This window comes from Copadichromis virginalis, linkage group LG5 (assembly GCF_057382275.1).
Source record: "Copadichromis virginalis isolate Kocher_CV1m ecotype Utaka linkage group LG5, C_Virginalis_male_GT1.1, whole genome shotgun sequence".
Lineage (NCBI taxonomy): Eukaryota > Metazoa > Chordata > Actinopteri > Cichliformes > Cichlidae > Copadichromis > Copadichromis virginalis.
In genome coordinates, this window is record NC_140622.1 from 10,123,791 (window position 1) to 10,149,100 (window position 25,310).

The window sequence follows — 25,310 nt, forward strand, 5'->3', positions numbered from 1 at the left end:
TCGGTAAGCTTCTAATTCTGTGGCATTTACAGCCGGCTGTGTTTCCATGCATTTATAACACTTTGATTCTTAAGAGCTCCTTTAATCGCTTATGCCTAGCTTGGAACATAATAAACAACTCGCTGTAGCGAAAGTGCCACATGGGGGAGATTTCTAGCAAGAAAGTAAAATGCTTCTGTCATTTGCAGTTTTGTTGCTGTGTTTTTCATGCACTGTAAGTACCGTAATCTACTCTCTGAGCTTATCTGCTGCGGCTAAAAACAGTGACAGGCAGAATAGATGCAAGGCAGCGTGAAAATGAAAAATTATCGTCACTACAAAGGCGTCACAATACAGACCAGCGCAGAGACATACAGCGACCGTATGCCTCTGCCTTTTCCTGTTGATTGAGATCGCAGGATGTGTCAAAGCATTCTAAACACCCTCACCTGGCCACTGTCTGCGTTCCCTATCTGATGCTCTGCTCCCATGGGTGCATCAGCTGCTATCAGTACACACTCTGGCAGATCGTCTGCCTTCGTATTGTCTGACTAAACAGGTTGCACAGTTAAATTCGCGCCTTATGTTCAGTACCGTATGTTACACAATGGGGCGAGATTCTTTCCGTGCAACTCTCTGAATAGGAATTATCTGTAGTCGTGAGGTAGGTGGAATCCTACTTATAATGTCATCACAGATGTGCGATCTTGAAGCTACTTAAAATATCTTTTTTTGTAGAAAAGCGCATTTGACAAGTTTCAATCTATTTTTCTATCAGCATCAGACAGCCATGTCTTCTCTTGGTCTGGAACATATTGATGGATGTGTACTCTCTGGTCTGCCTCGGCGAGTGAGCAGCTTTGATAATGTCAGTCGGCTACCAGGTGCAGACGGCTAACGTGACAGAGCCCTCGTGTGAGATTGACTGAGGTGACAGAAGTAAGCAAATTCCATCTGCAGATGAGTTGTCTTATAGCGAGATGAAAAGAAAATCACAAAAGTGAGAGGAAAAGTGCCAGAGCTCTCTTTCTCAGTCTTGGCCTTGTGTCTCAGCTTCAGAAAAGATGAAATAGAGCTAATAAATGGGATTGATTTGTTGTCTTCTGAGCAAAATGACTACACAGGGTTTTTTGTGGTAACCTAGGGAAGCATCTGTCAGACTGCCTTTACAGCAAAGCAGTGGTGCTGAGACGGATGGAATATCTTATGTACATACACCCTCACCACCTAAAGCACAGCAGTACATTTATATATTGCACACATTCTACAGATTCCTGTTTGTTTCCACTACATGAATGTTTGTGGCTATGTATGAAAATTCCATAAAGTTCCTTGAAGCCTCAGTGCCTCTTATTTAGATAGTTTGACTTTGTTGCGCTCACTTCATGTCATGGTAGATATCACTTTGGCAGTCCTTTGCTTTCTCCGTTTATTTTAGAAAAACAAATCCCTTTTAGGGATAAAGCACCTGGTGGGGCTACTTAATGGAATGGTTTCAGACCTACGCAAATAAACAGCTTGCATTTTTGGTGTGAGATTAGGAATGAGGCTGAGATGGAGCGAGAGCTGAAGAGAGGCGGGTAAAAACCAAACAAAGAAAGTCAACATGTGGAGAGCACAGAAGTGGAGGAGTTGCATGTCTGCTTCTGCTTCCTATAGTTGACTGTATGTACTTGGTGCCTAAAGTAATACTCATGTGAACCTGGACTAAGACTTTCCTTTAATAACTTCAGGCCGAGGTAAAGCCCTTTTTTTGAATAGCTGACCAATGACTCAGCAGTAGTTATTCAAAGGGCTGGAAAATATCAGAGTCTTTGTTTTTCCCTACACACTCACACAAACATGCGGTTATATCTTAACCCCGAAAAGATAGCGAGGGAGTGGACAAGGAGAAGAGCAAGTGACCAGTGAAACATAAAGCAGAGTGAGGGCTACATTTGTTTTTAAATAGCTCATAATGGATGTTGAAATTAACAACAAATTGGGCCTTTGAACCCAGACACATTTAATAATATCTCCCTGTTTTTATTCAATCCAGAGTTTGGCACGGGTCTCCATTTCACACCATATACTGTTCCCACTCATTAGCTTATTTGATTTTCTGGAGAGTGTCAAAAACTTTTGACTACTGAGTCATAATTAAAGCTGGAGCTCAAGTACAAAATTTGTCCACACTAGTGATTTACTCAGCCTTAGTACTGACTGAATGGCAACTAAAACATGGCTGTAGAAAGTACCTGCTAAAATTAGCAATTAAGAGTTATTCTCATGAGCTAACATTTTGAAAACTGAGACACTTGGTCTCACCTGAAAGTGCCAATGCGCTTTCTCAGGGCATGCAAATGTAGGTTCTTGGTTGCTGGTGCGATACCATCAAGGCTCTTCAGCAAAATAGTTGGTAAATACTGCAGAATGTGCTAGCACACTAGACACTTGTGTTTGCTGTTTACTGTTTTTTACCACGCACGCCCTTCTGACTGGGTTTTATTAAAGGGATGATAGATTTCAAATTTTAGTCAACAAGCTAGTTAAAAAGAATGCTAAATGTACACTGTTTGTTTCAAAGGCACACTTCTACCATCAGCTTCCTTTTCATAACCATCTGCAGCCCTGTCTCTTTTGTAGAGCAGAGTAGGATTTATTAAAGTGAATAATGTGACACAGTTAATGAGCTTTGATAGCTTCCTCCATTGTGAACTATTCTGCTTTTGGCCCTTTAAAGGTCAGTATTGTCAAGATATTTGGTATTGGCCTGTAGTGTTCATATAATTTAAAGTTGATTTTAAGAATTCAGATTTAGATTTACTTCCTGTGACTTGGTCCCTTTGAATGGATGGGATCATTGGCGTAGGTCTGATCTGATTCTGTTGTAATGTTGTTAGGACTGCTTTTAGTTTCAAGCTGTTAGTTTTATTTGACCTCTGCTGTGAATTTGTGTTCAGACATCTGCATCTTATTTTCCTTTATGATATTATTTCTATGTCAGTGAATGTAACCACAGTAGTATATTGAAACAGTTTCATGAGCTTATTGTTTCTTGTTGGAATTGTCCACATGTTCACCGTTGCAGTCCCTGTGCGCTTTGGCCTTTCGTCTACATGCAGACGCAGGATCTCGGACAGCTTTACTAATTCCAAGATGAAAATATTGGAAATACCTTGGGTTAAGGCTTGTTGTGTACGTGTAGTACGAGTGGAGACTTTTCATCAGTGACACCTCGAGACACTACGAGACACTACCTTTTGCTGATTGGCAACTGAAAAGAAAGCTCCTCTGCTTCCTGTTTGCATGGGTTCATGCAAGCCCAGTGTAGGTAATGGTCATGCTATATGTTATATATAGAATAAAAATGTAATACGGTATATATAGCGATAGACAGCTGAAATATTGATGTTACCAGCTGCTGCGGGGAGAAGCAGAGAGGTGTTTTCAGACTTAGCCGCTATTGTGTGAACATGGCCTGAAAGGGAGAGAAAAACTGAAAAGCTATTTCTAACCAAATGTGGGTTTATTTATGTAATCAAATGAAAAAGGTAGAGACATTTTTTAAAGTAACATTTATTTACAGTCTTCCCCCCTCACTCTTTTTTTTAATACTGTGGTTTTAGCCTTGGCTCCTGCCTTGTTTTCATAAACAAAGTCTCTTTGGCCAGCTAGAAAAAACATAGGCCTGTTCAGTGCACTGAAAACAGGAATGACAAACACCATTAGCTGAAAAATTTCCATCTCATTGCAACTATGTTATTGTTTACTTTACCATACACGTCCTAATATGGTTACCTCCCTGTCAAAGCGGGCCAGAGCAAAGCCGAGGGGCCCTCGCAGGGAGATGCTTTCAGCTGCCACTTAGACAATAAGAAACAAATGTCACAGCTCGGCAAAATAGCCTGGCTTTCACAGTCTTACAGTACTTGGCCTTCGACGCTGCTTGGCTCAGGCTCCTGTGTGATATTTAACTACTCTGTAGTGTTAGATGCCCTCACAGTGTACCCCCACATCTCTTCGTCGCTGTGCCCTCTTTTCTCGCCTTCCTTTTGTCTTTCTTTATTTGTCTGTATCTCCCCATCGATCTCTGTCCCCGTCGCGGTGTTAGCTATGTGTGGGCTGACTGATGGGCCTCTGTTTGCTGTGTTAGGTTATTTATCGGGGTGGTGGGAGGGAGAAGGGGGTGCGGTGATGTGTTTGGAGCGGCTGTTGCCCTCCTCCCTGTGGCCGAGCGGAGGCCAGTTCAGCTGCAGGTCACGCCCTGGCCCGAAGCCGACGCCGCGTTTGAACTGGAAACGTCTTGGCGAGACTTAGAGGCTCTTTATGATACTTGGATGGAATCACAACCGCACAACCTCCAGAAAGCCTGGGATACTGCAGAGGAAATGTAGCGTTCTGGTGGCTGTGGCTTTTTTTACTCTAATTTTTTGTAGTTTGCTGAAATATGGGTTGTTGTAACTACCAGTTTAGTTGATTGTATTGCAGAAGTGCAAATTAATGCTGTTACAGATAGAAAAACCCAGGAAAACTGTCATTAAAATGGGAAAAAACACACGATACTCAAATTGGCATTCATCTGAGGTCGGCATTGAGGCTTTTTAGGTATTAGGGTCAGGTAACTTCACCACAGGTTAGTCTGGCAGTAGTTGGAAATGGGGTTCTTTCAGATGCATGGGCTTTCTTTTCCCCAGTTGGTAGAGGATGATGGCGGCCTCACCTCAATCCTAAAATCCTCACGTTTATGATATTTGCCCAGTATTATCTGTGCCTGTGGATGAATGGGAGGACAGAGCATGAGGAATGTAGAAGGTCAGACTGCGTGATTTACACAGTACAGAGCCATAGAATCCTTGGGAAAATACTTGGGCTCGGATCAAACAGACGTCATGTGATATGTTCTTAACACTGACCTTTAAAGTCATGCTTTTTACGGATGCACTAAATGTAAAGTAATTTCTGTGTGTTCACCTCAAAACACAAATGGATTTTTTCTTTTACTAATTATGGCGGTGTGAGGTTTGTTTGTTTTTTTAAGATTACACCTCAGAATAATACAACTTTAAACCACATCTTTTTCTTCCTAAAAAAATCTTTTGCATTGCATTTTTTTAATCTGATTTTCACAGTTGCTCTTATTGAATACCTAAATGAGTCACGGTGACCTTAAAACAACATGACACATACACAGAGGAAGATGCAAAGAATTTATCAAATCATTACCCACCAGTTCACATTTTTACCTGGCAATGAATGATTAATAGACCTTTTTTCACGTTTATTTTGAACCATAGTTAAGACTCACATCCTGCTCATTATTTCATCAGTATTTGTTCAGGCCTAACTATAATTTCCACTCCATTGCAGTTATATTTTCTTGATAAGCTAATGGCGCTGACCTTTTCTTTATTTTGTTTTTCATCTAAGGGAAAAAGACTATACCCTCTTTGACGTTAATGAACTTTGTGAAGAGGTTTGTTTACTGGCTTCAAGGTCAGTTTCTGAGAAAGGCACCGGGTTTTCTTGTAAACATATTTACAGCCAAAGATGTGTAAACATTGTAAATGCGTACATGTGCAGCAGGGGCAATGCTGGCATATTTTCCCTTTTTTTTTTCTTTCTTTGTTTTTTCATGACCTTTCCCCTGTGACACACGCATAAAGGCTATGTGTGCATAAGTGTTTATCTCTGGAACCACTTTAAAGCAAAATGTGCACTAACAAAAAGCAGCAAACAAAAAAAGAAAAGAAAAAAAAATACTCTTAGAAAGCGTAATGATGTGCTTACTCACAATATAAAGCTGATAGAGGCGAGAAAAGGTAGAGTAGAGGCAGGCAGCATGGCTAACGCAGGACTGGTGAGGGTATTAAAATATGAATTAATGGAATGTTGCTCAGGCACATCTCTGGGTGTAGTGTAGTGTTAAAAAATAAAATTTATGTTGCCAGCTAGTAGCCGTGAAGGTGCATTTGGACTTAGTATCCTTTAATTAGAAGTGAGATATTAGCATTTCATAGGGCTTTATGCTGGGTGAGGGGATCGGCCGGCCACCGCGCCTTCATTAGCCAGCTTCTCTGTGTAATGAGTGCCGTCATTAGCTGATGGAGTGGATTTGCCCCAGCTCTACCTTGAAAGGCACATCTTTTACATACTTGCAAGGAATAAGGCCTTTTAATGGATTTCTTAATGAATAAAATAAGATGCCACTTCTTTAAAATTTGACGAGTGCATTTCTGATAATGCACACCACTAGCTGCTGCCACTTTTTTGGTGCGTTATTAGCAGAGGTGGAAAAAGAAATGCTGTTGTTGGGGAAACAAAGGTAGTCGTTGGGCTTTTTATTGTGCAAAATTTGAAAAATGTCTATAATGTGTAGCTGATGAAAGTGCCAGATCATTAATATGCGTTTGAAATAAGGCGTATGTGATTTCTGTCAGGGTCTGAGGCTCTATGCTAACACTCGCCATGTTTGTAAGGTAAAGCGGCAGGACAGCTATTGGATAAAACCTGACTGCAAATTATATGTGCGGCTGTTGATGAAGCGTGTGCGCACGCTCAACAACAGTCAAGACAGTCAGAGGAGAGGTGTTTTTTTGCGATATGGAAGTCTCCCTAAGCCTTTGGCTGCGGCTCCACTCTCAGAATCAGCCGTGAAGTGATTAGTATTTTATTGATGAGCTCCTGAAGTGGCAAGTGTGGGAAATTGGATCTTTGATCTCCTGGAGTTTGGGAAATATATCCTGAGCGTGTGGAGCTCCAGGTAAAACACCCCCAGCCCCCACCCCCCACCCCAGCACCAGCAGCACTGTGATGCACACAGACGCACATGTATACATACGGGCATGTCGTTTGTGGGGGCTATTCCTCCCCTTCTCCAAAACACATATTTGTTTTGGATGTTTTCACTGAGAGTCTACACGGTGATTACAGATGTTCATTAACAAAATTGGGTATTTGTTTTAAACTTTAACCAATCACTTTGATATGCTAATTACAGTGTAATTTAATTTGAGCCCTGTAATGATGATGCTGTTATTATGGACATAAATGATGCAGTTAAGCTGAGAGTAATCTCATTTGCATACTGTACATGCCAGTAAATTAAGCCCTTTCCTGCGTTGCTTCAGCTTTAATTTTCCACTCCTTTTCACACAGCATCCCTCAGCCCCTGTGCCTAATAGCAAGCCGGCTTGTTTGATGTGGAGAGCCGCTTCCTCACAGTAAATCTAGTCACAATATGTTATACATAAAGGCTCTCATTATAACTCTAAGTGCCCTTTTAAGAAGTTGGTATTAATAAGCAGGCTGGCTTTTCATGCTTTGTAGTGATACACAAAAACAGTTTTGTCCCTCACCATAATCATCTTCAGGATTCTTTAATCTGCATCTGAGAAATAAAAGCTATCATGCTTGTAATAATGATGTGCCCAGGAATACTTAAAGAGCCCTAATCAGATTGTATATGTCCTCCACTATGTGCTGATCAGACATATCTTCAAATAGGTGATTTTATTTTGATATTCCTACTTTGAAAAAAAAAAAGGAAAGATGAAGGGCGTTTGGATGTGTTTCTATCCTTGCATAAAAAACTAATTGACAAATATTGCCCTGTTGTATGTTTAGCACAAATAATTTGGATTCATTTCTTTGTACAAATGTTATTTGATGTCTGTATGAAAGAGCCACATTTGTGACAGAGGGACGCGGCCGGCCTTGATAAAAGCTCCTGTGTCTTCATTAGAGAAGCAGCACCTCATGGTGTCTGATTGTCTGATGTTTGCAGGGAGAAGGTAAACATGTTTGTCATACGGCGCTGTATTTATGCTGCTCAAACATGCGAGGTAGGCCGCGGTGAATGTTAAGGACTTTGGCTCGGCGCACGTCTGAACGTCTCAGTGAAACGTGCAGCCTCACAATGGTCTGAACTTGCCCTGCTTGCAAACAATAGTCCAGCTCCCCCTTTTTTTGCGTTTGGAAGGAGGGTTAGAAGGCTGTTTTATGGACTTCAACACTGACAACACAATTGCCCTTCACTGAGAATGCGCCTCCATTTTGTGCCATAAAGAATATTATTTTTCTGCCAGCCAATTTTCTCTGTTAGTCTCTAATTGGCTACATAAATCTCGGCCGTTGAGGGTGAGAAATGTTGCGGTGTCACACAGTGTAATCTTCACCCTTATTTACCAATTCATTAAGATTCATTGATGCAGGATCGGTGAGAGGAAATGACAACATAAATCAGGCCTCCAACATAATGACCCTAATCAGTTGGGAATTGCAGAAAATGTCATGATGAACTATGTCCTTGTATTAGTGCCACTGTACATTGTCATTGTGCTGCTTTATGAGTGGGACGCATCATCCTGACATGGGCTGTATTTAACAAAAAAGAGTTGTTAAAACCTGATTCTATTAAAAGGAAGAAATTCATGTAGGGTCTTCTGCTATTTAGCCGTTTGCCCTTTATCTTCAATTTAACTGCTTGATGGAGCTCCCTTCCTTTTTAACCCTTGCTGTCCTCTCTCTGGGAAGCCATAACATGCTTCTTAGGCTTAAATGACCCCTGTCGTGGCACGTTGAGGAAGAACGTCTCCATGAGGAGGAGTGGGGGGACTCAGTGGGTAAGGCCACACCCATAATAACGACAGCCAATCACACGTCAAAGAGCCGACTGCGTACGTTTCATGAACAGAGAACTTGGTCAATTTTAAGCAGCGGTTGAAGGAATGACAGTTGTGAGTAACTATTTAAACAAAATAGTCACTCCATTACCGTGCCATTATTTGTGTGTAAAGGTTAATGACTGTGTCTGGGAAATCAATAGCTTAACTTAATCTCTTTGTGAGTAACTCTAAACAAGAGAGGTTGGAGACATGCACCCGCTGTGCGTTTTTGTCTGCAGAGGAACATTTAACACCGTCAAGATTTTTTTTAAATAGCAGGGGTTTGACCAGACTAGGGCTGCCACAAACGATTATTTTGATAGTCGACTAATCAGATCATCATCCACTGGACGTAAAACTACAGCTTATTGCACCAGCAGCATCTGCTCTTATATAACTATCATTAGCTTACAGCTTTAAGCTTTTAAGGTGCTAACTAAAAATAAAGACAAGATGATAGTTTATTCAATTTTAATGAAATTTGCAGATTGTTTCGGTAAAGTTTAATAAACTCCTTGCTATCTAAAATATAACAGGACACCGGAGTATATTCTCCAGCATCTCACACTTCTGATAATCAGCTGTCGTTTATTCAGCTGTGTAAAAACTATAACTTTAATCTCAGCCAAACCGATTTACTCAGGAACAAATAAAATACTAAAAAAAAAGCCAAACAATAACATTTTTAATTTATCTAAGTGACTCATATATATTTAACCTGAGTCGCGAAAGACGGCGGTGGGTTTGAAAACAATTTGCCGGGAGTCCGGTGTTCTCACGGCGCTAGTGACCTAGCCCCCGGCTAGCTATCGAGCTAGTGGGTAACAGACGTCTCCGAAAACGTCGGAGCGCTTTTGAAAATATGTGGTGTCCTGATAAACTGAGCAGATATTTGAGGTTTACACAGCTACATTCTCGCCTGAAAATATGTTAAACGTTTATTTTGTGACCCAGAAAGAATAATAAGAGTAATATTAAAACTAACTAGCTACCGCCATTGTTGGAAACTAAGCTGGGCCGCGCTATGAATTCTGGGACACAGCTGCTTCTTCTTCTTCGGGGTTTAACGGCAGCTGGCATCCTTGTACATGCTGTGCTGCCATCTTCTGTTTCAGTCCGTTATTACACTCTTAAATCCTGCTATTATTCCTGCGTCTTTTGCGATCTTACAAAGCTTCAAACGACACGTCGACTATTAAATCAGTCGTCGACGATTTTGATAGTCGACGTAATCGTGACTAGTCGACAAATCGTGGCAGCCCTAGACCAGACCATGCTTTCTTCCACTTATCGTGCATGGTACTGAGAGTGGAAATGTAATAAATGGATGTAGCACAGCTGATGACTTACTCAGTGGTAATTAGCAGCTTACTTTGTCTTTAGAGCTGTGGTTTACCACAGGTCTGTGTTTGCGATTTCACAGAACTGCAAAGCTTTTACCAAAAAATGATTAAGCTCATGTTGTCAGTCGACAAAGGAAGCGTGCACTTTGATGAGTTGACACCTGCCACTCCCAAAAGGCAGCAATGCTAATAATATTTTCCTTTCTTTGCATAGGCACACAATATTAATTAGACAAGTTCGTTAAGGCTAACCTCAGTTTTCCCAGGAAAATCTATGTGACACATTTGGGAGCAGCACATTGGGAGCAGCCCTTACATGGAATCTAGTAAAAATGATTAAAAATGTATGACACACTTTAAGTAATGTTAAAACAATAAGTGCTTTTGCAACTCCCGTAGGACGCTGATAGATTCGTGTTTTTCTTTGGGTTTTTTTGTGTTTGACACATCTAATTGGTAAGACGAGCTTGAGGGCAGCAGTGCTTGCTTTTTGTTCCCCCTTCCATTGAGCCCGTGGTCAGAAAAAGCAGCCCCTCGTCTCCTGGTGTCTGTCCTCTCGCTGTAGTGTTAATGGGCATAAGCCACATGTGAGCGAGATTATCAAAGTCAAATGAAGGAGAGTCGCTGAGAAAATGTGTGGCGTACCACTCCTAAAAGAGGCTCCACATCCCAGAATTACTATTCCATTCATGCACAACCAGATTTAAACTCATTAGATTTCTCTATTTACTTAGTCTCCATCGGCCCTAGTTGCACTAAAAATATCATGGCCTGCCTTACTTTGGCACATTCCGTCATTGTCTGTGCACAGCAGGCCGTTGCACAGAGGTGTTTCTCACATGGCTCCATGCAAAGGAGACAAACGGCTTTGTGTGTTTTCTGAAATTGCGGATCTACTCAGCTTCGCTACTGGAATCTGCCTTTTTGCGCCCTGCTTGTTGTTAATTTATCTGCACTTGTAGCGTGTTAATACTCGGATGTTCGCGTGAATCATCCTAGTCACCTCTGCTTGCGGTGTAGTAATAGGTTTGGATCTAAACTTTCATGCTTGAGAATCCTATTGTAGTCATCCCGAGGTGATATAAATATGTGTTTTGATCATATTTTATGGCTTCCTCTCATGGGGCTAGCAGTTTTTTAGGGGGACTAAATTATATCAGTAGGGGAAGTGCAGGGGGAAAAGACACCAGGGGATCCTGGGTGAGGAAGCCTTGTTGGATGGCTTCATCTCAGCAGATGGCAAGTTGTTGTATGCATGAAAAATTAATGGTCAAGGTGATGTGCTGCTTGAAAGTCCCCGCTATACATTATCTACTGTGTATAATCACTTATTTGTGGGCAATTACATTTTTGATGTAGCAGGCAGACTAAGTCATAATCTTACTATTCAAGTCACACATAAATCAAGTAATCAAAACCAGGCGCTGTGATTTATGAAGGATAACATCTTTTCTTGCTCAGTTCCACCTAATTCCTTCTTTGTTGTTTTTCTCTCCATGCCCTGGTGTAGTGAGTGCCATCTCTGGGAGCCCTCAGACTTCCTTTGTTATTTCCACAAACCCGGTTACTGAATAATTGAATGAGGTAAATGTTTAACATGTTTTTACAAGTTCCTCGCTGTGCTGTTGTGAAGCGCCACTGTTTGTTGGGCCTGGAAGAAACACACGATTGCTTTGCTTGACAATGATGTGTTTCCATAGGAGACCACCCCCATGGCTGCCCACCCCGCCCGTCACCCCCATCTTGTTCTCATTCACGGTGGCTTGCGAGCAGCTGCAACACGCCAGCCTAATGCGTCTCGAAATGTCAGAAGAATGACTTTTTGTTTATCTTGACTTTTGCCTCGCTGTTTATTCTAGTCAAAGCTGCGTTTGCATCGACCTTGATTCCCTAAAGCCTCGCCCCTCCTTCTCCCCTCCTAGAACCTGTTTACACTCTGCCTGCCCCTAGTGTCACCTAGGAAATTGGCTGATCATTTCACCTGGTTAATATTAAATGGCTCCTGCAAGGAGATGTGTTTGTTCATAAACACAAACCCCTGCTCCTCGTGTTTACTGTAGCCATGGCAGCAATCACTTATTAAACAAACAGCTGCTTTGTTTGCTGGTGTCAGTGGCCTGCTTATACCCTGTACAAGGTCTGGGAAGAACTTCTGTGTCTCTTGTGGAGCAGAAATCTAGGATTTGCAATGGGGGTATTATTTGCAGAAGGGTGGGTGCAGCGTGTTTTACTTCTATATTGTCAGAGAGGTCTGGAGATATGCTTTGCTTATCTGTGACTTGGTTGAAGTGGCTGACAAGATTACACGGTTGTTTGGTCTGACTGTGAAGTCTCCTTTGGCAGAATGTCACCACGGCCGTTCGTTTCTCTCAGAAGAGGAGCGGCAACTGGATCCACCTTCAGGCTTTGTGACTGAGGTGGTTCTGCTGTGTGGAGATGATATGTATGAGGGAGTGGGAGTGCAGTTTATAAAGCTTGTTGGAATTCAGCCCAATTTCTCCGTGTTGTGTTGTCCAGTGGAATATTTTCAAGAGATACTCAGAGTAGTTTGTTATCAGTGATGAGGGCTGCGATAATGGATTATTTAACATGCAGCTTGTGTTTGTCTTTCGACTTTTCCCTCACATCAGGAGCCAAAATACAGCAAAACACAAGCCTGTTCAGCAACCTTCAGAAGCATTCTGTTGTTGCACCTTTGGTGCACGCCGATGTGTTGTCTAGTCTGGCAACCAAGCTGAACCTAAACAGCTCTAAAGTGAACTTCTCCCTATTGTGTCCTCCTTTGTATGTCATTATCTCCCACCCAAGAAATGTTGTGCTTTTGTTGTGTGCTTCTGTAAACAACGTCTGTGTGAGAACTTGGCGAATCGAAGCAGGTGGCTGCCGAGGCTTTGCTGTCATGAGCATTAGAGAAAAACAGAACACGGAGAAGGGTCAGAGCACAGCTGCGCGGACCAGCCCTACCTTGAATCCACCGCTGACTCGTTTGAGCTGTTGAATTCCGGGCAGGCATGACAGGGGGACAGGCATTGGATTTCCATTGTGGTGATGAGCTCTGGCCGGCTGGCTGTTCTTAACCTTCAACCTGTCTGGTCAGGTGGGAGACCCATGTGACTCTTGTTTGTACTGTACTCCCTATGCCATTTGAAGCAGGGAAAACAAAACAAACTGTAAACAAACAGGAACTCTGACCTTTTTTTTATTATCCAGTGTTTGTTCCAAACACTTGTTTTATTTTGCAAGCAACTCCCCCCTAAAGACCAGGCAGGCATCTAATAATCAACAGCACAGCTAGTTCTCTTTGTACAAACTGTTGTTGCCTTGTTTTGATCTCCTGGAATTTCCATTATTTTCATTCTCTTTTGTTTTTTTAAACTTTTTTTCCAGCTCCGAAAAAACTGACATGCTCCATTAATAATAAGAGAGCTTTTCTTTTTCTTTTTTTCCCCTCACGTCTCCTTTTGTGTATTTTATTATGTTGAAATGTTTGTGTTTGGACCACGAATGCATATGTTCTTAAACCGAGTAACTACACCCCATTTAGCATGATGCTTGACCCATAATTACAGTTGAATTTACACGTGGTGTATAAATGGAACAAATGGAAAAACTCGGAGCTTTTCGAGTCATCGTCATCATCATCGCAGACACACACACACACACACACACACACACACACACACACACACACACACACACACACACACACACACACACACAAGGCTTTCCCCAGAGCAAAGTGAAAATAAATACATAGATAAACAAACTCAGGGCCGAGTCACGTGGCCAAGTTGCCCGGGCCTCAGCTGATGATGATGGTGTCCGTGCCTCAGTGCTTCACAGATTAACATTGTTATCAGCACAACTCTCTAATAAGGCTCTTTCCTATCTGCTTGATATTTATGATGGATAATGCCCATTTTCCATTTTCTTTTTTCCCTCCAATTTTTTCACTCATGATATTGCAGCTTTGAATTATTCTGTGCTAAAATTAATGAGAAACTAGATTTATGGGTTTCATTTGTTTGTCAATTCGAAAATTAATTGGGTGTTAATTTTAGCCATCCCCTCATCAGTGCCGGTCGCAAGCATGCGCGCATTACTTTGCATTCATTGTAGCCTTGCTCTCCTTTATTGTGGGTCACTAGTTTTGCATACATTAAAATAGCCCCGCGGCTCATTCTCTTGATTACTTTTGGAGATGCTGTGCATTTGGAAATTTACGCCTTTCCGTTACAATTATGAAAATTTTTGCATGGAATGACAGTGCATGTATAATAGCCATTACTCCCCCCCCCCCTCCCCCCCTTATGTAGCTTTAGAGAGGGAAAAAAAAAAGAAAAAGACAGCTCTTTTTTTCCCGCAAGTGGAAAATATCTTTTATTTGAAAAATAAGTGGGGGTGAATAACGTCAGCACATGGTTTATTTCAAATGGCATTTAATTTCGCCTGAGAATGTGTGTTTCTAATTGGTGTCTCAGAAGGGGAGTTGGTGCAGGCAGGGGCCTGTAGATGGAGTTGTGGCTGGCTGGGTCCCATCCCACAGTATTCCTCTTGCTCACTCCTTGTTTAGAAAATCCCATTATGGAGGGAGGCTGTGCCAGACTGGAAGGGTGAGCCGGGTCAACATCTGTCTGGAGGGAGAGGGGGGCCAGCTCAAGCTCCAGCCCAAAGAACAGGCCCTGTAGGCCGGGCCCAAGCTGCTCAGACAGGCCCCTGAGTGTGGGGGCGTTGTGACACACAACTGAACCGGCACAGGCCACAGTGTCAGATGACTCATTCAGTCATGCTTCTTGCGAGGAGGGCTGAGAGGAAATGTAAACTATAATGCTCTTTGGAGTTTGCTTTGTGTTCTGGTACAGTTTTAGCTCCTCTTAGCCCCAAACTGCTGCTGATGATAGTGAGCTACGAGCCTGTCCCTAAAAAAAACTGATTTTGAAAGCGCAGTTCTCCTCACACCACTGTTTATTTTTTTAAATAATCCCATTTCTAGATTATTATCTCACCTCTGCTCTGTAAATATTCTTTTGTGACAAGTTGTCAACCCCAATTTCCTGTCTGTCAGCCTGAGTGTGTGTCCCCTTGGGTGTGTGTCTGCATCTTGTTTAGATGGGATCTCTGGAGACGCTGTGCATGTGTACCTGAGCACATATAAACTCAGACTGGCCTTCCTATTACATGCGTTAAATGCAACACCATAAATCTGCATTTAGTTCCACTTTCACATTCTTTCATGATGAGGCCCAGTGTTTTAAAGGCATTTATTCTGCTTCATATAAATAATTAATCAGCCAAGTTAATTTGCTTCTGCCTGACTTGGTCAGCTTCATTAACTGCCCTGGAATTGGGGGGATAGATGCATTGCAGCAATGAAGCCTGTGACCAGCACACAATAGCTGTAAATCATTCCACTGATTTGAGGAATTCAGGCACAGATATGCACCAGTGTCACTGGCACTTATCCCCAGAGAGACAGAGGGGGTGTGCTGGGATAGATGGCATGTCTGTCTGGCTTTTGTGTATCCAAAAACAAAACTGAGGACATATCTTGTAAGCAAATAGCTGTGTATTCACTGATTGCTGCTGCCATAATTTTACATAAAGCGTGCAGTGGTGCTTAAAACGACTGCCAGTGTTTGTATTTTACCCTTTTCAGTTAGATTAAGTTATGAAAGTCAACATTTTTTTCCAATGCAAAAGGATTTATTTATATTCAGACCTGTGTTTTGGTGTTAATTGAGCACCCCTCAAGGATTTGACTGTTTTCGTTCAGCCTCAGATTGGATGTTTCTCATGGAGATCCTTTGGCAGGCCTCACACAGTCGCTCTGTTTCCCATTAAAAAGCCATTCTGCCGTGGTTCTTCAGGGAGCCATGCAAGTAAATATATCCATTTCCATAGAAAGTGTTTTGTTTTGGAGGTCCAGTGTTTTCTTGGGCTCCTCTGCTCTCACTCAACGCAGGTTGGGCTCCTCTACATGTGTGCCGAACCCCAACCCCTCCACCATGCCCCCCCCAGCGCTCTCCATATACCCTATACTGAAGGATACAAACAAAACCCACTTGCTTTTCTCCTGCCCGGTATGGACTTGTCATCTGTAAAGGATCTGCACTGGAAAAGACAAAACAAAGGAGCTGTTCATTACTGTGTTTAGAGGCAGCCTGTGAATGCGTGTGTGTGTGTTTGCCTCATTGCATATGCTACACGCAAACAAACAAGACACGGGGAAGCACAAACCAACAGGGAAACCTGCAACAAAAGTGAAATTGTGTGGGAAGAATATGACAGATGTTTATAGTTTGGCCCACAGTTGAAATGCGACCTCATTGCAGTGTGTTTTAACAGCTGCTTCTCTCTGTCTCTGTCCCTGTTTTCTCTTCTTCTGCGCCTTCTCTCAGGTTTTTAAGTCATGATGCAAGAATCTGGGACGGAGGCGACGAGCAACGGCCCAGCCAATGAGAATGGAGGAGCGAGCGTGGAGGGAGTACCCAGAGAGGGGCGACCAAAAAGTGCCGCGCCGTCAGCGGAAGTGACTGCAGCAGATTTCCTGCATCTCCAGCAGCACCAGGTAGACCATTCACACCTGTCTTCACTTTATTAAGCCATGTCAACAGCAGGCCGATCCGCCTCTTAAAGTGCCTCTTAATATTTAATTCCTCCTCAAAGTACATCTAGTTCATAAACACATTATTATTATTATTTATGTATACTGAGGCCCTTTTTGAATATTTAAAAGACGAGGAGTGCTCTTTCTGTGTGATTGTTTGGTTGCAAACGTGTTTATCGTAGCATGCAGCATCTGCATTTCCATCAAATATTTATTATGATGTTCTGACATATTTTAAGTATGTAGGTGCCACAGGATTTTGTAGACAGTTAAGGAACTGTGACATCCAATTGGATGACAGCGTTTTCCTCCGGCTCATTGTAAACACACCTCACACTCACAACTAATGCCACACTCTGCTGTACTAACCAATGAGGTGAGGAGACAGACGCCGGCGTTATCGTCAGTGAAGCCGAAACATTTTCACCATCTCAGACTTGAGGCAAACAGACAAGCTCTTTCTGTTGGTGTCAGCGTTATGTGTGGCACACGACACTGCGTTTAAAGAAACAACACTGAAAAGATCAGTGTGTCTTCTACTATCTTGGTCTTTGCGACAGCACAACTAGGGTTGTTGTCAGGAGCTGTTTGGTGATGATGCACGGCTCTGTGCCGCTGTCTGTTGTCACAGCGCATCCATCAGCATTTTTACAGGGAGGCAAACAAAGCTGTAGCATGGAACAAGAGGGAAATGGCATTGTAACACATAGAGCTGAGCAATAACTCAGTATTATCATTTATCATCTTTGAACACAATCATCACGGTGTTCTGATGCTGTGATATTTGGCTACTGATGAACAGTTCTGTTTTTCGGAAATGATGGGAACATTTTGATAATAGGACAAAATAGCTTAGCCGTTTAAAGAGTCATTGCTTGGCATTTTAGGTGACGTTTAGACATAACATAAATTTTATTGTGAAATTTCAGATGTGTAGCTCAGGTTTCACTTCAGCAGTAAGATGACCAGGGCTTTTGCCAGGAACTTTGTAACACCAGCTATATGCACTTATAGCACTTTCCCCTCGCTATAATGCTAATTGCTGATCATGTGCTAGCACAGGCAGAACAGCAGGGGTACCAGTCTGTAGCTCTGCACACAGGAGAACAGAGATACTGGAGGATTTATTTCCCAGTACCACCGCGAAAGGGGAACTACCACGTATTGATATATCAGAAGGGATGTTTTAATCCATGTAAGCATTGAACAGGTCAAATTAAATGAAGTCATAACGTTTGCATGATTCTTTACTACAAATTTTAACTTGTTTAGCATTTATTTATCTGTAAAATCAGGAACAATAAGTCACTAATTTTACAGGAGCTTTTGGGCTTTGGACTGGCACAACCCTGTAAGGTCACTATTTGTCAGTAGTCATGTTTTTGAATTGTTTAAAAAAAAGTTTGTTTTTTCCCTTTTTATTGTCGAGTATGGGTGTATGTAAATATAATTAATTGGTCAAACATACACTCAAAGCAAAACAATGCTTTAGGTGTCGTCATCTTAGAAGTGTGGTGCTTGTTTTGGTGCAAGATGCCCCTGTTAATTCCATTTCCTCTTTGTAAGTGGCAGAAGAAGTGTTGATTGTTCAGTAAGTACAAAGGATGAGTCAGTGTGTGTTCTGATTCTCAGCCTTAGTCTGTGAAGCCTTTAGGCCTCTCCAGATCATCCCCACTACCCCAGCTAGACCCCAGGCCCCACCTCCCACCCATCTTTTTTCCAGCTCCGAACGAGCATGTCGTCAGTGAGAAAATCACAGCCATACTGAATTCATTACTGCAGTAGTCACACAAAACCATGGATAAAATTTCAATAACTGCAGGCCACAGTTGAGTAAACAGTTGCAGTGAAACTTAATTCCTGTTGACTTTTCCTTCATTCTTTGCCAGGGGCACATTCTGATTCGCTCTGCAAAGACAACAGGGTTACAACTTTGATAAATGCGAGGCAGGGGAGAGGGAGAGAACGGGCGAGAAAAATGTCATGGATGTGCACTTGACACCAACAAGGGATGGAAATAAAGCCTTCCCACTAGAATAGAGCCAGTCGTCCAAGCATGCTCCCTGTTTTCAAGTCGTCCAAAAAGAACTATTGCTCTCCAGCATCTGCCCTGGCATTTAAAGAAAGGAGAAACCAGCAACTCTCTCCATCCTGCTTCCATATATTGCGGAAACATTCTCTCTACTGTAGCAAATGCGGAAATAATTCCTGGTTCATGCCGTTTGAACAAATCCAGTGGTTAATTTGTGTGGCCCGCATGCAGGGAGGTGTATTAATTGTTGCCTGTGATAAATGACGCGCGGATGGGAACGAAGGACGAGATGTCTCACTCTCAGCTCCTGGCACTGGACTTTGATAGGCTACTTACCATGGTAGTGTTACTGGCAAGACAGGCAGGCAGTCTTTTTATTCTCCCATTAGCCTAGCCGAGGATTTTCCCTCACGCACCATGAACCATGTTAATTGTCCCCGGGGCATTACGATCTTCACTCAGTTACTCGATAACTTTTTACTTTTGTGACATTTCACAGTCGTTCTTTTAAGTTTTATTTGTGGCTTGCACTAATATGCCTCTAACTGACACACTGAGAGTTTTTTTTCCTGCGCTCTTTGTTCTCCACAACACATGCAAGGTGCCATTACCCCTTTAGGTGACGCAAAAATCAATCTAAAATGTTTTCAGACTCAAAGTGCAAATGTCTGAGAGTCCCTCGAGTGAGCCGGAACAACAAACCTGGCAGTGGCATATCATTTATTCTTATTAGGGAACATAACTATGAAAGACAGTCCTCATTAATAAAGATGGGGGATGAAATAATTGTAATCTGTTTGATCATCTTGATTCTGACAGGGGAATTCATCTTGTTGACTAGTCAGATTTGGGGGAAGTGGACCATAAGCTTGAATTAAGCATGTCTATTAGTAAGTCAAATATTTTTTTAGGGTGAAAAAGGTGTTGCGTTTCTTCTCTTTTTTCCCCAAGATGCTGTTGAAATTCAGCAGATTTCTCTATAGGAGGAACTCAATGTCCTGTCTGTTGTGTTGTAATAGTTAGACAACTGGGTGCCCTTGTAAACATTTGTTGTGCATCTTGTTGCTGTGCTCGTTGTGTTCACTGTTACCCATGTATTATTAATAAATGTCTCTATTATAGCATGTGCAGTTTTTTTCTTTTCATAGCACACGTGTCTGCACCCCTGAACCACACTGTTTATTTGCTTTCTGTTTTTGTTTGTGTTGCAGAAGTTGTGGTTTTAACGTTATCCACATGAGGAAGTGAAGATACTGCAGGGGCGAAAATAAAACAAAAGCAATAGTATGAAAAAGTTTTGCAATAACCTGTTATGTGATTTGTGATTTAAATGATTTTGCAACAGGAAACGGTGTTGTGCAGCTGTAGTTGTCACATAAATGCACGGTGACAGTAATATTCTCAAGGACACCCTGTTAGCTCTAGAGCTGCTGTCTTCACGATATTCACATTTCCTGTGATGTGTGGTCATTGTCAGCAAAGCATCTTACCTGTTTAAACACACGAGTTACTCTTTCGCTCTAAATTTGGTTCGTGTGATGCAACTGTAGAGCATTAAATATTAATATCCTGTCCTTTACAAGAGTCCTTTTAATAAACTTAGGCTGGTGTTCACACGAGAGAAAATACCTAAAACAATTATTAATAACTGCTTTTCTTTTATTGCATGCACATCCATCTAACATACCCTGTCCAACAAGTGCTTTTAAAGATTTTCTACATATTGAAAGATAAGACCGGCTAGCTACTTCTTTCGTTTTCCTCCTCGCTGCCTGTGTGGTTGAGGTGTCTTTCGTGAGGTTGACGGCCATAACAGTGGCCACAGAAAGAGCTGAGTGGGCACACATCCTCTGCTTGCATAATTCAAATCATACACTGTCCCTTGTGGGGGCTTGTGAAGGTGGAACTGCAAATCTTAACTGTTCTCTGATGGCCAAGTGATCCATGATTAGCCTTGCTCTCCCAGTACGCACACACAGACGTGAATAGTATATATATGCTCACGTAGAATGGAGTTGCAAAGGTCAGGCCTTTAAGTGTAGGACCTGCTGGTTTTGGGCGTCCAGTCCACATTATGGGCTAGTGGTCAGACTGAGAGAGTTAACAGCACCAGGTCAGAGAGGAGACCAGAGAGCATTTTCTGCCTCAGATCTCTGCTAATCGCATGCACTCTGCAGCAGAGCTGAGGGCAAAGAGAGAGCGTGCTATGCCCAGATTGAAATACATACACTGTTACACAAGAAGAACGCACCCTTATCGCTGCGCCTTTGAATTGAATTCCTGCCAGTATCTCTGTATTTGCTCTACAGCAGAATAAGATAGACGTGTGCAGTGCAATGCTGAATATTTCACATGAATGACAAAGCCGTCCTCTCTGTGTGTGTGTGTGCTTTTTGACCAATCGCTTCGCTGCAGTATAGTGGCTTCGTGGTGTAGCGGTTTGTGCATCACACTGAAAGGACACTCCAGCATCTCTAGCAGCTCTCACGTATCTTCATGTATACTGTTCATACTGTCACAGGAGGCCAAGCAAAGGCTCGGGCTTATTGGAAAATCTGGCAGAGAGGATAACATCAGTGTTATGACACTGCATATTGCCCTAAATTGCTTATTGGTAAAATGATAGTGCTCGTCCAATTTGAATAATTTTATGGAATCCCTCACAGAACAGTTTAATTATGTTATCACACAACTGGCAACATCTGTCTTTATACCACAGCACATGACAGTTTTATTACAGGCTGAATTTCTTTGCTGGTTCTGGCAATTGATGTGTGATCTGATTAATAATCACACAGATGGAGGTGAAAATTGAACAGCAAAGCGTTGCTATGTGGAAAAAAAGGGGAAATAATTATTAAAGGAAAAAAAGCAAACTCTCTGTCTCTGAAAATATCCTGACCATTTTTACAAACGCTCGCACTTCCCTCAGTGGAAGCATCTCTTTTTTTTAAACGCTTTTACACACATTTATAAATCTGAAAACAAAATGTGTTTAGTCTAGGTGCAACTTTTCATATCCTCTTGTCACCCAGGTTTTGTTAGTGAGCTTTCAAGAGGTAAACCACCCAGCACCTCATTTTTGGCTTGTGGATGCTTTCCAAAGCAGCCTATGAACTCATCCATTTTGTTGAGTCTACCTCCAGCTGCTGCTGTCCGACTGACAAGAGATGAAGCGCAGGTTACATGTGTGCTGAAACCCAGAGTTTAAAATAGTTGACTGTTGCTTGGGTCGACATCCTGTTTACACACCCTGCCTATGTGGGCAGCAGGAGGGGGATTACAGGAGTTGTTTGACATTGTGGTAATCAGAATGGCCACACTTAGAAGCGCACACATTCAAACACACTCACTCGTCTTTCCCTGTAGCTCAGAGGTTTGAGGTTGTTTTTTTTTTCTTTTTACACCCACATAAAATAAAACATGTTAATGGAGCCATGTCAAAAGTTGATTCATGGTAAATAATTAAATTTTCACAAAGTTTTTTTGCATATGTTGGACCTTTAAAATTGCTATTAGAAAAGAAAAAGACAAAGAATTAAAAATATATATATAAACTTAAAAAAATAAATGACATACACTGAAAAAAATGTTACTTTGAATCAAATTACTCCAATGTGTTACAATTAAATGTATTAGTTTTACTCAGACTATAATTCTGATTTAATAAAAACTGTAACTGTGTATTTAAAATAAGCCAAAAATATTTATTTTTCCAGAATCATAAATGTACATTGAAACAAACTAAAAAGATCATTTTCTGAGTACATTTGTTCTGTGGACTCTTCGGACACTGTAATTTTGTTACATGCAATTTTATTAAGTTCTTTCACATTTTTAGTCAGTCTAATAAAATAGAGTTTCTACTGATACATAATTAAAAATTGGTTTCTTATGTCCTTGTTCAAAATGTTACTTATTTTTATTTTTACTCCACAGAATTCACTATAAAACAAAAGCGAGAGCTGATTTCTCTAAAGTAAAACCAAGGTTTTGTCACAATCAACTTGCTAGAAATACAAATAAATTCTTCTTTGAAGGACCAGATTTATTATGGTATGTTTAAAAAAAAAAAAAAATTTTATGTGCAAAAAAAAAATACAATAAAAATTACAAAATAAAGCAATGAAGACTTCAGTTCTATTTACACAACAGCTGATAAAGAGAAAGAAAAACAAAAACAGACCAGATGAAATGAAGCAAAACTGATTTCCCTACGCAGCCTCCACCCACCCTCACCAAACCCCTCTTTTTAAAACCTTTTCACCTTTAAAACATGAGATAGGTAATGCAACAGCCATTAACATTAACAATGTTTCTAACACTGTGCAAACAGTGGCTACTTAAATAAAATGAATATGACAGACAGAAAAATCAGATACTGTGGTTCTAATTTCTAATTTCTCTCATATTAAAGTCTGTTCCTTCCCAATACAATCTAACAGAAATTCCTTACACTTCCCTGGAGTGCATCTGAATACAAATGAGCTATAAAAGACAAACAAAAAAACACAGAGTCCACTTGTCTCTTTGGCTGATCTGATGCTTAGAGCTTGACACTGACACTACAGACTACAGCCTTTTTGTTGATTTTTTTCCCATGGTAAGTGATTTTTAATTTAGTTAACGTGAAATAAACACCTTCAACCCAGAAATCCCAGTTTTCTGTTGCAACAATGTAAAGCTTCAGTTCAACTAAATGACACAGAAGCTTCACTTTTCTCAGTGTAGACAAGAGAACCAGTTTCTCTTATCACTGGTATTCTTATACATTTAGTAATTTAATGGTGAAGATATTCATCCATGCCATAAAAAGAAAGCCTTTTTATACTTTTCCAGATTTTATAGGTAAGAGCTGGTGTTAGTACAGGCTGTTTTCTAAACATTTTTCCTATAATTCATCAGGTTTTGTGTTTGCATCTGTACAAGGAAGACAGGGTTGGGATTAATTAATCAGCAAACCTCTCTAAACTGAATGACCAAATAGGTTTCTTTTTTATAACATGTTAGCAAGATAATGTTGAAAGTGTCTGATTCAGAAGTGTTAGCGGTGTTACTGACAAGCTGGATGTAAACCCGGGTTTTGGACTAAACAGATGGCCGAATAGTATCACGATCCTAACCAGATTTATGATATTAATTGGGTGCATCCTCAGTCTTTAGTTGAAACACATTGTTTGTCCTAGTGGAAAAATTGTGGAATGTTGTCAAGGAAGTGTGGACGTACAAATGCCTCCCATGTAAATGATGCAAGTGTATGCTGGTATCATTAGGAAGAGTGAAGTGGCTCTCATTGTGTGGTGCCCGGATCATCTTTGATGGCCATGGTGTGCGTGTTTGTGCTGAAGTGGGCAACTCTAAACTTTGAGCAGGTGTCTGAAGCAGCTGGCTGGAGGCAGACAGGGAAACACGTCTGCATAGGTTCAGTATTAAATGGCTTAGAGAGAGAGAGAGGCCTCGGCTAGCCAGAGGACTAATGCATCCTCAATGTTTTATTTAAAGTAGTGCCAGCAACAGCTTCTGAATGCTCCACATCAACATGCACACACAAATCATTGCACACGGAAACACGTGCACACACACACACACACACACACACACACACACACACATTCAGGCAAACAGAGTAATTTAGCACTGTTTAGCTGAACAACTTGTGTGTTTAGTGTTGTAAATAAGTAACCGTTTTAACAGGGCCTCAGGAGGCTGTGGTTGGGAAAGTACACGCTCAGACATGACTAGCTTTAATGGCCATTGTCAAAACACAGTTTAAACAAAACCCTTTCTTCACCCGATTGCAATGTTTGCATTTAGTTGAATAATAATCCCATTTTAAGGAGATGCTGTTCTTTAAGGATATCCAATCTGACCCAATTTATTAGGGATAGACTTAAGGATGCACAATTCCTCATGGGAAAACATTCAAGCGCAGTGCCTATTCATTTTTAATGAGAGCACTACTTTAAAAACTTCATAGAATTAATATGTATCAGTGAAGTCTTTCCTGTGCAGAAAACTTCAGGGTAATTAATATTCATAGCCTGTGCTTGTTAACACCCCCAATGCTTGTGCAATGTAGATCCAATTAACATAGAATGGACCCTAAGGATTTGGGCAGATAAGGGTTAAATGAGCTATTGAAATTGAAACCGGGACTCTCCCCTTTTAAAACACTTATTTGTTCCAATAATCCTTGTTGCAGATTAAGGCATTTTTGGGTGTGCAAAAGATGTCTCTACAAAGGTAGAGTTGCCTCAGATAGAGTCTGTATGTGCATGAAAAATATTGATGCACGTGCATGTATGGATGCATGTTTAAGTGCATGTGCATGTGGAGGTGTGTGCACGACACTTGCAAGCACGTGCACTTGCTTGTATACATGTATGCATAGGGGGCATCCCCTTACACAGCCGGGCTAATGTGAAAAGCCTGTAGTGAGCCTGACTTTTATATCTTATTCATAATCTCTTGGCACAGTGCGGGTAATAGACAGCAGTGTTCACCCTTGGCATCTGGCTTCAAGTCCTGGTTATGCTGGGTGACAGAGGAGGAAGTCCTAGAGTTCTAACAGTAGCTAGGTGATTGCACAGTAGCAAAATTCCACCTGCTGCCATTTGTTGGCACACAGACTGCAGATATTGCTCCCTGGAGTACCCTGAAACAACTGTGCTTCCCAAGGACTCAGTATTTAAGACCAAGTCTAA

At 41.4% G+C, this 25,310-nt stretch overlaps 1 protein-coding gene across 8 annotated transcripts in view; it reads left to right on the top strand.

Annotated features, from left to right (window-relative positions):
* foxp1b (forkhead box P1b) overlaps nucleotides 1-25,310 on the top strand; it is a 156,822-nt gene that overhangs the window by 60,873 nt on the left and 70,639 nt on the right. For all 8 annotated transcript variants that reach the window (XM_085455797.1, XM_085455798.1, XM_085455799.1 and 5 more), the window contains one exon: nucleotides 16,366-16,535. In XM_085455797.1, coding sequence (XP_085311923.1) covers nucleotides 16,377-16,535 — 159 coding nt within the window. In that variant the 5' untranslated portion in view covers nucleotides 16,366-16,376. The remainder of the gene's footprint in view (nucleotides 1-16,365; nucleotides 16,536-25,310) is intronic.